We start from the raw sequence: 15,077 nt of genomic DNA, 5'->3' as shown, positions 1-15,077 counted from the left end.
GCACATAATTAAAAGGAATACCTATAAATACATGACATTTCATTTCCGAGTTTAGTTTGTAGTATCAAAGCACACACAGAAACAAAGCTGCTTTCTTGATTTGAGCACGTTGTGATGTTTCATAATTTTGCTGTGTTTGTGACTCCAATAGCCAGCCCAAAAACAGACAAAATACAGGTTTTTATTTTTTTTATCCTTCATAGCTCATTTTTGGCTTTCAGTGATTTGCCTTACACTATTTTGAAAATCTTTTAAAAACGGTTTTGTCAGGATTGTCAGACATCTTTCAGAGCGAACACATCATTTTGTCCACCCACTTTGTCAGCTATTGGCTACACCCTGTTTTTGTGTTTACTACAGCATCAAAGATGTCCACAATTATTTCTGCTCTGACTTCAATAAGCTGTAGAGTCATAAATATTTCTGATTGGGTTGACATTCGATGCCCTGTCTTATCTTAAGTGGCAGGTCAAAAAATATGGCTTCCCTCGGTAGGTGTAGCAGTCCAGTTGACACTCCTGTCCTTCCAGAGAGGGTGAACACATCTCCATGTCCTGATAAGGGCTGTGCAGTGGTCGACACCAGGGGAAAGAGGAGAGGCTCCAGTGGCAGGAATGCTGGAGGCTACAGAGAGAAAGACCTCAACCGCTCCCCCTCCTCTCTCCGGATCAGCTGCAGCAGCTCTTCCAGAGTGAGCACATTCATCTAGACACGTTGTGAACTCATTAGCATCTCATGCTGTAGCAGCGGAGGTGACTCACAGCTACAGCAATCAGAAACATGCAGACACAACAGTCCATGCACATCTTTAAATCCTCACACACACACACACACACACACACACACACACACACACACACACACACACACACACACACACATGCACACACAGTAATGTGTACACGCTTTTTAGTTGGAAAAACTCACCCTGTCAGGCCTGATTGGTATGTATGTGACTTTCTTATTGTGCTGTCCACAATCCTGGAAACCCTAACAGCTTCATATTTTGCCTTTTTTAAGTTTTTTAAGTCTCTTTTGACATTTTTTAAGGCCGCCTTTTAAGCCTTTAGTGATTGATTTGGGTAGAATATCACTTCCAAGCTTGGGTAGCCTGTATCGTACATTTAGACATTACTTTGTCATGTTGGTATAAATTTGAGAAAACCTTAGACATTAAACCGTATTTTGACATTTTAGGCAATGCATAATACTACTTATATCTATTGGTTGGCTATGCATAGTCTTACTTGTCAAGCTCGCTGTACAGTGGATTTTGTTACCCTCACTCAGACTAGCGCTCTCCCAATTTTTCCAGTGGCTTAGCTAATGCTAAGCTAATCAGCTGCTGGCTGGAGCTTCAATTTTTTGTACCCTACAGACATGAGAGCTGAAGCATTCTTATCATCTATCAAATAATTGGCAGCAAATAAGGATATCTCCAAAAAATGTTTCATGATTCCTTTGAGGTTCTGAAAGTTTAAGGTCTGCAAAACAAATTTTCTCCTCTGTCAAATTTGTCAGAAGACAGATAACTAGTTTGTTAGAATATAAATGGTAAGTTAGTTGATCCCCTTAACTTCTTCCAAGTAGCACATACTTGGAAGAAGTTAAGGGGTTTGATTGTGCAATCAAATGCCACAAGTATAACAAAGCCACAGAATATACCATCTATGTGTGTAGTCGTAGTCTTTTTCTCTCCCTTTCAAAGCTGTAGCTGTTTCCCAGTGTGTATATTTGGTCTGTGTTTGAATGTGTTTTGGGAGAGTGGGAGTTCATAGGTTTGAGTGTGTGCAGAGGCAGCCACAGGTGTGAATGCCATGTGACTGAGGTCAAGAAGGGTAAAGTGAGAGTGTTCAGCTGTCTGCTAAGATCACTATATGAAAGAGGAGTATGTTGGAAATATACCAAGCATCAGTGCGGGTATAGTGAGCCTAGCAACGAACACTTAGCAACACAACCTTGAGTGTGTCTGTGGTTGTTTGTGTTTGCACGGGGCATACAGTGGCTTCAGTATTTGTCACACTGGGTAAAACTATTGCAGATGCAGGGACAAAACTTGCTTTGATTTGTCCGGCATCGCGTGAAAATGTATTCAAACACGTAAATTGTCACATCTGAAAACATCTTTTATTTATTTTTTTTACAGTGTATTGCTCCATTTCGCAATAGTGCAAAATTCAATATTTTTAAATTTCCTCATAAATAACAAACATATCATAAATAAACAATTGTCACCACATTGAACACTCAAAAAAAAAACAAAAAAAAAACTAGTCACATTGAAATTGCACAAATGGATTTCAGATAAGCGAACTCTCTATTTACAGTTCGATCAGCAGAATGGAGGCCAAAGTCTTGTGTGGTTTTGTTTGTCTTTCTCTCCAAATCATAACAGAATTACAGCTTCTCCATAAGACCCTCACAGCCCCTATTCTACTGGGTCTGCTCTAACACATGAAACGTAAGGTAGCTTCAGATAAACAGAACGGATTAACTAAATCCTTTAACAACAAAAAAGGGGAATAAAAGGTAACTTCTCAGAAGTTTAGAATGGTATCACTGCGTTACACAAACTGAACTGAGCCCGGCAATTAACTCTGTCAGAAAGACTTAATTTATGTTAGATAATGCAAGTTCAGTGGTGACGTTCCCTTAATCACCGACCACACGTTCTATAGCCAGTATATTTGTGGGTGATTATACAGTTGTGTCTAATTCAACTTTGTAATAGAGTTGGATTCAATTCAACTATGAGGTAATATAACAAGACACCACACTTGATGGGGCATGGAAGGGAATATGACAGCACCAAGTGTCAACAGCGTTATTCATTAGTGTCAAGTGTTGGTATACTGAAGGTAAACTAGTGCTTCAGAAGTAGGATTAACCATATAGAGTCCTTCCATTGACTGGTCAATAGGTATGCAAGTGACTGAAGCCTTTTGCACAAATGTGGTGGACATAAGGTACAGTTTCATGTGAGATCATGCTCGTGGCAGTGAAGAAATATTAAGAAATGCAAACGGAATGCTGCATATTACAATGCAACAATCAGTTCTCTTAAGCAGGGGAAATTCTAAAAGCACACAAGCCGAACGACTACCTCTCTCACACTGAGACATTCTCTTTGTCATTTCCATTGACGATATGCACATCACACCTAAATAAATATATTAAAAACACTCTTAAATAGCATAGGTCTGATCTGTTTCCTTCTCTTAGCATCTTTGAAACAGAATATATTAGGATTTATACATTTTTATAAATACATATAGTTCAACATAATTATTCTGTGTTTATGTTTATATATACATATATATACACACACAGACGTATATGTATATGTATACATATACATACATACAAATACATAGAGAAAAGGACTCAAACTCATTTACAGTTCCAAGGGCCTAACTTCTCTGTGTTGTTGGTGTCCATGCTCTCCTGTAGCGCAGGGAAGGATTCACTACATTGCCCGTTACTGCCACCTAGCGTGACATAGCATCACTACAACATTTTATCCTCCTGTTGGGAGTCGGTGCCAACATGTAAACATGCATGGTATAACCAGTCAGAAGCTACATTCCAAAAGTAAAATCATTCAGTTTCTCTCTTTTTTTATACATTAAAAAATCCTGACATCAAAAGAAAAAAATCTTGCAGAGGACAACAACATCAAACCAAAAACATTTACATCACACATGACAGAATTAAGTGTCCACCACAGTTCACGATGAGTGTGTCAAACACTGTGAGAGTGGTGGGGTAAGAAAGTGAGGTTAGAGGAGAGATCGGTCAGTGTTAACACATCCTAATCCAGGAACATCTTCTGAAGAGAGTGGGAGCTGGTGTCTGTATGGTGGCGCTGAACAGCTGAGCTTCAGTCATCCAGACCAGTTATAGTGCAGTCCAGAATAATGGCAAACTTGGTTAAGTGCAGCCACAGTGGTTGGAACAAAATATTTAAAAAATTCTTGAAAATCTTTCAGGAAGTATCTGGCATCTCTGAACTAGTCATATGAAAAATGAAGAGTTATGTGTGGCACATGTTTTTATTTTTAGTTTTATTTTAATTGCCAGGATTTGAAAGATTTTGACTTGAAAATAAAGTTTATAATTTATGCGGTAATCTTTTTAAACCATAGTTGGCCTTTACCATGAGTGCCACTATTTCTAGAGAGTACTGTATAATAACCAGGCCAGGAGTCTTAGCCACACCATCCCTCTGTCTTCATCCATTTACCTGTCCACTCCCGTCTTCATCCTCTTCTTCCTCCCCGTCTCAAACAGAGCAGTTGCGTCTCTTCCCAGAGCCAGTCTGGGTTGTAACAGCAGAGGCTGAGGTCAGCCAGGCGGTGACCCCGTGTCAAAGGCTGGTGGAGGAAACCGACAGGGTGGGCGAGGAAGGCGGTGGGAAGTTCAGAAGCTCCAGCACAGCCACGCCCACACTGCTGCGCCGCGTGAACATGCAGGAGGCGGCGACCCATTTGTTGCTGCGTGGGTTGTACTTCTCGATAGAGTTGAGACTGGAGCTGCCGTCATTACCTCCCACTGCATACAACCAGCCATCCATCGCCACTAGGTCATGGGTGCTCCTGGAGGGAGAAACAGATCCAAATAGAATATATAAATTCCATGCGAATAATAGTCTTACAAAGATCTCTGAGCGCAACACCAGTGTCGTAAATATAAATTATGTAATGTAATGTAATGTAGATGCTAACTAAAAACAAAACTCATTACATCATAACAATGTGATGTGTTGAAAACTTGCATCTTGAAGTAAACATATACATAAACATTGTGATCCTACAGACAGAGACGCTGTTCATGCTGTTACAACACAATACCAACAAAATGATTTTGAAACTGTTATTTTAAAAACGAATTGACTAATGGTTGCAGCTCTAATCATAAATAATGGGACAATAACTGATTTATCATAATATTATCGCAGCAACAAAAAACAGTTTGAGGACACAAGTAAGCTCCAATAATACTCCAGTTAATTATCAATCATAACACAGGACCGGTAGAGAAGTTAATGGTTTGTTGGCAGGGAAATGATTTAGTGTGAAAATTGACAGGGACATTGTTATGATATAGTAACATTATTTTGACCAAGACAATTCTGTAATATTTTGACATGGTGTAAAATGGTTGAGGAGAGTGACAGATTAGTGGTCAACACAGTCCAATATTTTGTACTGTGTAAATTGAGCCTCTCAGCAACTGCATAAGAAAAACCCTCAAGGCCACACAACTGATTAACACATGGGTTATTCATGGAGCTGCACAGTCAACTGCTGTCAGGTTTCCCTGCTCATACAGCACACTGACTCACACACACACACACACAAGAGAGGGGCCTGGGGAGCAAGTGAATCTGCTGGTGTGTCCTCAAATCCAAGACGGTTACTTCACTAAATCTCTTGTATGTATCAGTACAATGCCGTGAGTGTGTAAGTGCAATGACACCTGCTTTGATAAGCACCCTCAAGATGGGTTTCATCTTCTTAGAAATAAGAAAGAGTCGGCTGTTGTGGAAAATGGGTCATTTGATGTTAATGCCACAAGACGATTTAGACAGTAAGGAAGACAGCCAAATGTCCCAAATCCCTTGCCTTGAAGAGTAAAGATTTTCCACAGAGCAAAATCTTCGCAGCAGGGGTGTCCTTCTGACACGCTCCTTACAGACACAGCGCCACAGTTTCGTCTTTTGCTTTTAAAATGGAGATTATATCTTCCATTTAGTTTAAGGCAAAACTGGGGTTTTGTCTGTGGGTATGACAGTTTCTCAAATACAGACTAGCTCTCAAGTACTCTCACCTCTCCATCACCAAAATGTCCATATATATGAAGTATGAAAATAAGGATAAAAACTGGAGAGGCCTTATCAAAAATGTAGTAAGCGGGTTGAGCTGAACTGTGCAGATGGAAGTAGCATCCTGGCTGATCACTAATTTCCTTAAGTCCCCTGTCATATGTCATCAGATACAAATTTTGTATCGTTCACCATTGATTTCTTACCTTATCATACTGTTAAGGTAAATCTTTTGACAGACAGGACCATTCTGTTAAAATATGGACTGTGGGTGCAGACTAACCTGCGTATGTTCATGGGAGCCACTCCCTCCCAGGTGTTTGTCTTGGGGTTGAACCGCTCCACGGAGTTCAGGCAGCTGGTGCCGTCGTTGCCTCCTGCGACATACAGCATGCCATCCAGCACGGCCACCCCAGCACTGCTGCGCCGACTCAGCATGTTGGCAATGGCTGTCCATGTGTTGCTCTGTTCGTTAAAGCAGGAGACTGAGCATTGGTCACATGTTCATAGCTTCATTAAATGTGTATGTTTTTGCCTCCACAGTCAGTCGATCCTGGCAGCGGACAAGTTGCTTTGATGATAAATTTAACTGCATGTACTTTACCTGGGGGTCATATTTCTCCACTGTTGCGAGATGTGAGGAGCTGTCATAACCTCCCACTGCGTACAAGTTACCATCTGGAGGGGAAAAGGGAGTTAGCACTCAGAATGTAAATATTAGCAGTTGAATACCATGTTGGCAACTCCCCCTTAATTTCAGACATTCAAAAGTGGACAGCGAAACAAACATACAGTAGAATAGCGTGTTCACGATGTTTGTTTGTGTGAAGTTCCTACCTAGAGTTGCAACTCGAACATATCTCCTACGGGTGCTCATAGCAGCAATTGATGTCCATGTACTGGTCAGAGGGTCATATCGCTCTGCACTGAAAGAGGAGAAAATTACTTAAATATAAAAATATAGCAAGGTTGTCCTGTTGATATGAACTGTGTTTGAGACTTGAGCTAGAAAACTGCCTCAAAACAAACAAAAAGACTGCAACTGGATACAATAATGTTGCAAATCTAGCTTAAAGTACCAAGAATGTTCAGCATTCAGCACTAAAATGTCTGTCTGTCTGTACCTGTTGAGGCAGGAAGCTCCATCATAACCTCCAGCAGCATACAGCAGGCCATGCAGGACTGCTACACCCAAACAGCTCCGCCGTGTTCCCATGGAAACCTCAGGTTGCCAGGAGTTTGTGATAGGGTCATAGGACTCCACAGTTGCGAGGTCTGAGGTGCCATCGTACCTGAGGAGATGTAGATATATATAAAACAGAACTGGCTTTTTGTTGATTGAAGACAACAGATCATGTCACATGTACATCGTCCGCATGTTCGCCTGCCTCTTTGTAACAGTGAGGTTTAGATAACAGTTTTGGATCAAAGGTTAACACTATGCTCATCGTCACTCACCCTCCGACAGCATAAAGTCTGTTCCCAATGGCTGCGACGCCCACCCGTGCCCGCCGAGTGGACATGGACGCCACCATGTGCCAGCGATCCGTCCTGGTGTCGTATGCCTCGCAGTCCCCGTGGATGGCAAACAGGCTGCCTCCACCTGCAGAAACATACACACAAGAACAGGATGGTGAAAAAAATATATATCATGCAGTTCTCTAGAAAACAAAAAAATTTAGTCCAAATTTGGGGCAGCATTTCACCAGAGTAACTGCTACGTACTGCCAACTTTAGCTGCCATTAGCCATGCAACTAACAGGCTTGGTGTTAGCTGGTTAGCATGCTAACACCACAATACATAGACTTCATAACCATTATTCATTCAAATGCTGTTCATAGTTTTAGGGTCTTGAATGTTTTGGAGAATTTTGGTGCTATGCAAGACAACAGCAATGAGACTCTCCAATATTTGGAGAGAATATCTCAATATGAATACTGTGACATTATTTCAGCTGTTATAAAGAAACGTTTAAATGATATTATCTCTGAATAAAATTTTTAAAAAATTCTGATGTGGAGATATATCTCCACATCAAAAATGTTTTTATTTCATTTAGAGATAATATCATTCACAACATATATAACACTATAAACATTCCAGACAATGTCTAGTCAGCATTTTTATATCCCAGCTATAAAAACTCTATCTGCACACATTATGAGGCTAAAAGTAATTGATGTGTGGTCTAAGTGTACCCTAGTGGGTACCTTCAGGGGCACACTGACCAACGGCGAAGAGCACAGGGCTGGCGCCCTCACAGCGTCGTGGGCGCGTCCGACTGTTGCTGAGGACTCCCCTCTGCTCAGGCATCAGGTGATACTTGAGAGCCTCGATCAGCAGGTCCTTGCACTCTGAGTGGTGACGCACCAGCAGCTCTGTGTCCACGTTGCTCATCAGAAAGTCTCGCCTCAGCAGCGGCAGCCGCACACACTTCATCAGCTGTGATGAAGGTGTGTTACAAATTATAGTCAAACAAAAAAAAATGAAGTGAGATGGAAATTCTCTTGAGTAAGGTGAGACATATCTTACCCATGGCACGTGTTGCCTGCGTCCATCTATATCATGTTTCACCCAGCTCAGCACAGCTCGGTACACTTCCTCTTCTGATGGCACATTGAGATTGTCACTGGAGATCAAATCTAGGACCTGGATGAGAAAACAAACCAGATGGGAAAAGACAGTTTATATAATCATTCACAATCCTTCACAGAGCCTTTAATTCAACAGTGAGTTTCAGAGAAGCTCTTGCAGAAAAACAGTGAAAAAAAAATAACATGTCAACACAGAGGAAGTGTTCTCTACAGACAGTGCCAGTTCCTGTATGTTGTACTTGACTTGTTGAACTTGCTGAACTGCTCAGTGTTTTGTCAGCATCAAAATGTAATTAGGTGGAATAAAAATTCAAAATAAAGCAAAACAAAACAATCTCAGGCACCATTTGACAATTAACACATAAATGCATGTGTGTGTTACATCAAGGTCTATATGTCCGTGTGTGGCACAACAAATGCTGCAGTCTGAGTGGCTGACTGGCACTGTTCCCAGATCAAACCAAAGTTGGCAGTGCTGGGTGGGGCCAGAGAAGCCAGCGGCTGTCTTGCCGGCCAGATCAGGGCAACAGTTAGCAGCCTCTCAGGAACAGCCTCGACTAATCCAGTCACACAGAGAAATACTGCTGCTGCTGCCCCACCCTGCAGTCCCCCCTACCTCTGCACGCACACACTGCATCACATTAACTAGAACAAATGTTTTGTGTGTGTGTATGTGTGTGTGTGTGCGTGTGCGTTGAGGGGATGTAAAAGAAAATTGGTTTTACGACTGTCCTTGCAGTATGACAGCAGTAATAGCTATATGAATTAAAAGGGGTTTCTAGCTGCATCACAGAAACACATTAGGATGCATCCATCCTTTGTTGTCTTTATAGTGCCATGCATGTGACGCTACTGAACACTGAAGTATCACTAAAGTAGATTAGTCACAACCCCTCCATGCCCTTCCACTTCCTTCACAGAACATGTAGAGAAATATGGGGCGTATTGCACAGCTCTGTGAGCTCAGTCCTTTAGAGCAGCCAGTTCCGGTTCAGATTTATGACAGACACAGAAAAGCTGCAGACATAATGGAGCTCTGAGCCAAAGGAAACAGAGAGACTGAAGAAAAGACACAAAGAAAAGAAAATGGTCTATTTTTAATCTCCCTTTATGCAGCTTAACTTTCACTGTTTTAATAGACTGTGCCCACACACTCCTATTGCAGATTCAGCCTCAGAGCTTTGAAGGCCACAGACAGAGAGAGAGAAGCGTGTTCTCTTATTGAGCACAATCTCTTTAGTGCTGTGGGGATTGTTCCTTAGAGAGCAGAGGAGATAATGGGAAAGTGATGCTGGCAGCGGTTTGTTTCTTGTTTTGACTGCTACTTTAATTCCTCATCACCTGGCCAGGCTCAACAGGCATTTGTTTGCAACGGACACCGTTACATGTAAGACATGAAGCAATATTCCTCCTCCTTCACCTAAATGGAGGAATGAATTACCCCAACCCAACTGCATCTCCAGCTGGACTTTTAGATTTAGTGTAATATTGTAAAACAGTAAAATATTGGAACCGAAAAAGGAAACAGTCATTAAAACCTTGAGGTAAGCCATGCTGTTTGTATATAAACAGTAATGCGGCTGTGAAAATGCCTCTAGCTTTGCCTAATTACCACTTCCAGGACAGGAACCATAGCGCTGCCACTGCTGTGCCCAGCGGATGAATAAGTGATAGTTTGGCTAATTGACGTGCCAGATGAAGTAATCCGTGGCAGCACACTGGGATGATAAAACCACAAGAGACAGTGATTGATGTAGCGAGCTGAGGAAGAAGAGAGGTCGTCCTAATGACCAGTAAAAACAAAACGCTGAGAAATGTTGTGTCCCATCCCCAACTGTGAACCTGATCTAATTAATAGGGAATCATGTACGCATTTAAGACCAACAACAACATACAGCTAGTGTTACAAATTATAAAAGACTACGACTGAGGACATCTGGAATATTTGGAAAAGTCAGGCGAGGACTACCAACTCAACATCCTGGTGAGAATTCTGGTTGAAGAATATGACTCGACTTTTTTTTGACACTTTTTGACTTCAAACTTGAAATTCATGCAGCATGGATCTTTTGGACGGGACAAATGTTGGAGGTGGTGAAGCAAATCAATGGCAGACCACTTTCATAAAATTCAGGGCTGTCCTCTACAGCATTCTTTTTTGGCAAGAAATTGTCAAAGTGATGGGGAACATTTTTGGAACCTGGATGATCTTTTGTCACATTGTACCTGGGACAAATCCCAGCAAAACACCCAACCTAGGACATTTGTATTTATTAGGTACTTGTGGTTGCCAGCAAAAAAGCCATCACATGGAAATGGCTGCAGGTAAACTGGCCATTCAAGGATGACTAGACCAAAACACACTGTATGTAGTCAATGACCTTTTCCTCAAGACAACAATCTAAAAAATACATGAAATACTGGAACAATGGTCCACATCTAATGGATGTCACAGCAATAAAAAAAATGTTCCCCATCATGACCGCATGCCATCATTTAAACTGCTTTCTTTAACAAGCACCAGTTGGCAGAAGAGGCACCCCCCCCCTACCTGTTTCAGCGGCAGCAGCATGAACTCCTCTGTCTTGGACACCTCCACAAAGTGCTGCAGGACATACTTGTGCGCCGACTTGAGCAGGTCGCTGCAGGAGTGCGTGTCAGCGAATCCCCGGATGCCCAGGCAGTTGGAAGGGTCCAACTGGCTGAGCAGGAACTTACAGCAGGCATCCCGCACCCCATTGAGCTGTAGCAGGCTGGCTGCTGGGAGTAACGTCTAGGAAGAGAGCAATTTCAGATGAATACACACTGAGAGTGTTTTGTATCGACTTGGGCTCTGTGAGATGTGATGAATTGGGATCAGATAAACAAAAAATCCAATTTGACCATGTTCCTACCTGCACATTGCCTTCCCCGACCACAATTTCTGCTGTGTAGGCGTACTGGACCAGCTGCTCCAAAGCCTGAGGGTCGATGTCATGTAGGGTGACATGGGTCTGCCGACTCTCTGACATCTCATCTGCATGACCGCACAAGACAAGAGCGATTTATTCTATAAGCAGTAAAACTCTGGCTGATATAATTGCCTCCCTGCTCAATCATGCTGTCACGTGGCAGCTCCGAATGTATACAGCACTGCTGCCAAAATGTCAGCATAGCTCATTTGTTGCTGTCGATTTAATCAGTTCTTGTTTGGTTTTTGAAATTCCTGAATATATACACTCTTGCCCAACATGGATGTTCCTGCAGGACTTTTACATCAACAGTCAAAGGTATCATCTCCTTCGAGTTAGAAGAAGCAAGATGGGATTTTGCTGTTTGGATGACCATTAAAGACCAGCAGATTCTGTTAACATGGGCTAATTAGAGGCTGGGTCAGATGAGAGGAAGCCCCGGAGCTGAGTCTCAAAAGCCAGACAGCTGACTGTCTGGAGACACATTGTACCCTTACAAAGGTCTAGTGTCGGGAGGAAATCTGAGACTCACAGACCTCATCTGACCACCTGTGCCCCAGACAGGAAGGGGGGGAAGGAAGCGACGATGCTGGAAGGATGAGGTAGCATTCACTGCACACACAAATTTATCATCAAACTCTGAGCAACAGAAAAACAGCAGGCATGTAAAAGGAAAAAAATGTTGGCCTGAACCTACTGGTAAACATAGCGTGGAAGTAGGGGCTGCAGGATGCCAGCACCACTTTGTGTGCCTTGATTTCTTTGTTGGAGACATGGAGCACGATGTCGCACAGCAAGCCGCGCTGTCGCATCCTGTTCATGGATACGAAGGAGTCATGGTAGTGCCGCTTTGAGTTGTGCGAGATGCTGTGGCCGTCGCGGTTGAGCAGCTGCATGCCCCCTTCCATCATGGTGCCTGATGTTGCGGTCGCGGGCTCTTGCCTGGGCCGCACTCTGGGCAACTGAAAGATGCAGAAAAAACATTTTCACGTCAGTTAATAATACCAATGTAATTAACTTTCTCAAATGTCTTTAGTCATCAGAAAAAAAACTTTCTACCTACAAGGGGGTTAGATCATGTGCAAAGATGCAGGTGTTATGACAGGTGTCTCGACCAATCATTGCACCTTTTGTTACTGTTATCTTACCCATCCTGACAGCTATGACAGAAATCTCAGTACATTTACTTAGTGTTGTAGGTCGCCTGGCCTGGTTACTTGACATTCACTGTCAAGACTCATTAAATCTCATTATGACAACAGAGAGAATATAGACTGTATTGGAATTAAGTCAATTCAGGCTTCTCATTTATTGGACAGTATTGACTTATTTAATAGTAATGACTGCTGACCGGCAAGTTAAATTGCACTAGAATCTGCAGTGAAGCCCCCCACCTCACCCCATCTACAGCCTCAAGTAGGCAGGGTGGGAGGAGAGAAGGATGTAGCCTGAGTTAGCCTTTTCCTTTGTGCACTCATCCACCCTGCACTCAGATGGAGAACACACTTGAGTGTTGCATAACAGTCATCGTCACGCGGCACCTTCAAAAGTTGTTGTCTGATGAATATTTAGCTTTATATTTAACTACTGAATGAGAGAAACTGGACAGCACAGTTATAAATCATACTTCTGAAAATATAACGGACTGATACCTGGTGAGGGCAGGAAAACAGACTCACGATCAGAAACTTACTGGCTCAAAACTCCTCTGATCCATCCACATAGATGATGTGCTGTTTGAAGTATCCTTAACTGGATAAATTAAAATGATTACTATTTCACTTCATAGCTCCTCCTGCTATTGGAGCATGGCTCCCGCAATACAATGTGTACAAAAGATTGCCCTTTAGTGATAATTTACTTACTATGTTTCGTCATTGAATTTAAACAAATCTAAAGAGAGGTTTCTGTGACAATAGTACAAGCTAGTGAGGACCAATGGACATTTTTGATCAGATCAAACTCCAGGAAATGCAACCCTTGTGACCGAAAGCACCACTTATTATAGTTTCTCATAAAAAATAGAGGCACACTTGTCACCTAGACTGTTCACCAAGTATCATCTTAATCAGGTTGTCATCTGTTAGGACACAGTCTTTCAACTCAATACTCTGCACTGTCAAACTGTGGACCATCTCAAATGTCACCACAGCTGCCTGGCGACTACTGTTGAGTCCCATTTTCCATAAGACAATAGACCACTAAAACACAGCAGCCCTGTCCCTCTATGTGGGAACAATCTGCTCTGGTGCCCAGGGGGATAACGCGAGACAATGCTGCAAACAGAGACATGGATACAGAAGCTGTTGAGGCAGCAGTGATCACATAATTGTGACATAAAAACCGACAGAGCAGAGCACTTGTCCTGTTCATCCCATGGTTGTCTCTTAAACTCTTCTCTTGCCTCCCTGGCTCTAAACCTTGGCCGCTCTCCACACAAACGCTCTTATGATCCTTGACAAACATGCACACTGGGGATGGATGCACTGAGAGCTCTTTTGGACACAAGGGTGTTTCTGTCTATAAATCAGCCACCTAATGTCTCAAGAACCCCCAACCCCCATTCCATCTATTTTGAATAACAGCAGCTATCAGCTGCTGCAGCAGCAGCAGTAGCAGCAACAGAGAGGGATGAATGTGTAATTTCTTTACCGGTGGCTTTGTCGCGGTTATCCTTGCAGACGGTGTCTTCCTCGATGTGATGAGAAATAAAGCAGCAGCTGTCGCAGTCAGATTGGCTTAAAACTGGTACCTGTGTTTAGCTTTCTGTCCACATTCTGACTCCAGCATACGATACATGAAGAAAGCCTCTGTTTTGTGCTGTATGTGGTTGACGTCAATGCAAAAAAACTGCATGAAAGCTGACATCGGTTTGTTAAGGTGGCGCTGGAGCTGTCGGAGGTGAAAGTGGAGATGCTGCTCATGATCGTGACATGCGACGCCGTGGGACGAGAGAGGCGTACATGAGAGACAAAGGACGTCAAACCCGAGGCGCAAATGTCAAACGTCCACCGTGGATACTCGTTCATTAATCGACGGGACAAGGACCACCTTAAGCGCCCCCTTTTGTCTGGTCAGAGTCCGGAAGTGCGTTCGATAAATTCATTTCAGCCAGCGCGAGAGGCGGGGTGTTAGCTAGAAGGGCTATGATTGGTCAGAGCCCGAAACATCCTCGTATTGGCTTTGGCAGGTTAATAAATGAAGCAAACAACGAACAACTCGCAGAATTTCAGTGGTCAATATTCTTTCTGATGCTCTCCATGCATTTATCATCCTCCTAATAACATAAAGTAAACTTCATGAATGGTTGTCTATGTATGTAGATAAGTAAGCTAACATCAGCTCCCTACAGAACAATTAAAACCAGCTCTCACCACCAGCCGTCGTCGGTGTCGATATGACAGCAGCAATGATTTCGTCCTGTTTGTAAGCTTGCCCAGCTTTGTGGCTGTTGAAATTACTGACTAACAATTAAAAAAGGGAAAGTTTTCCGCCTGCGACTCTGCAGCTGCCCGTGTCTCGTGAATTCAGCTGTTAATTTAATTTAAAACCTCACGTGTGGCATCAAAACACCCCTTGTTCTTGTACACAGTATTGACAGTGTAATTTTCAGGTTTTCGTGCTCGACGGCAGTTTTATTTTAAATTCGGTTTCCTGTTAGCATTAATGATTAATTTTGATTTTTACATTCATTATGAAAAAACTAC

At 42.6% G+C, this 15,077-nt stretch overlaps 1 protein-coding gene across 3 annotated transcripts; it reads right to left on the bottom strand.

The window, feature by feature from the left end:
• Positions 1–534: 534 nt before the first annotated feature.
• On the bottom strand, positions 535–14,970 carry klhl17 (kelch-like family member 17). 3 transcript variants are annotated; one of them, XM_037104872.1, is made up of 12 exons: positions 14,023–14,970; positions 12,068–12,332; positions 11,314–11,435; positions 10,971–11,192; positions 8,358–8,474; positions 8,036–8,267; positions 7,283–7,427; positions 6,949–7,116; positions 6,662–6,750; positions 6,429–6,502; positions 6,108–6,289; positions 535–4,595 (listed from the first exon to the last, which is right to left on the bottom strand). In XM_037104872.1, the coding sequence occupies exons 2-12, from the start codon at positions 12,279–12,281 to the stop codon at positions 4,367–4,369; spliced, it is 1,794 nt and encodes a 597-aa protein (XP_036960767.1). In that variant the 5' UTR covers positions 12,282–12,332; positions 14,023–14,970; the 3' UTR covers positions 535–4,366. The 3 variants fall into 3 exon arrangements, with proteins under 3 accessions (XP_036960767.1, XP_036960769.1, XP_036960768.1); XM_037104874.1 differs by having other exon boundaries at positions 8,054–8,267; XM_037104873.1 differs by having other exon boundaries at positions 14,745–14,970.
• Between the last annotated feature and the right edge of the window lie 107 nt (positions 14,971–15,077).

The sequence above is a fragment of the Acanthopagrus latus genome, chromosome 7, assembly GCF_904848185.1.
Source record: "Acanthopagrus latus isolate v.2019 chromosome 7, fAcaLat1.1, whole genome shotgun sequence".
Taxonomy (NCBI): domain Eukaryota; kingdom Metazoa; phylum Chordata; class Actinopteri; order Spariformes; family Sparidae; genus Acanthopagrus; species Acanthopagrus latus.
Note: the sequence above shows the minus strand (reverse complement) of the source record. Positions and strands in the feature narration are given on the sequence as shown.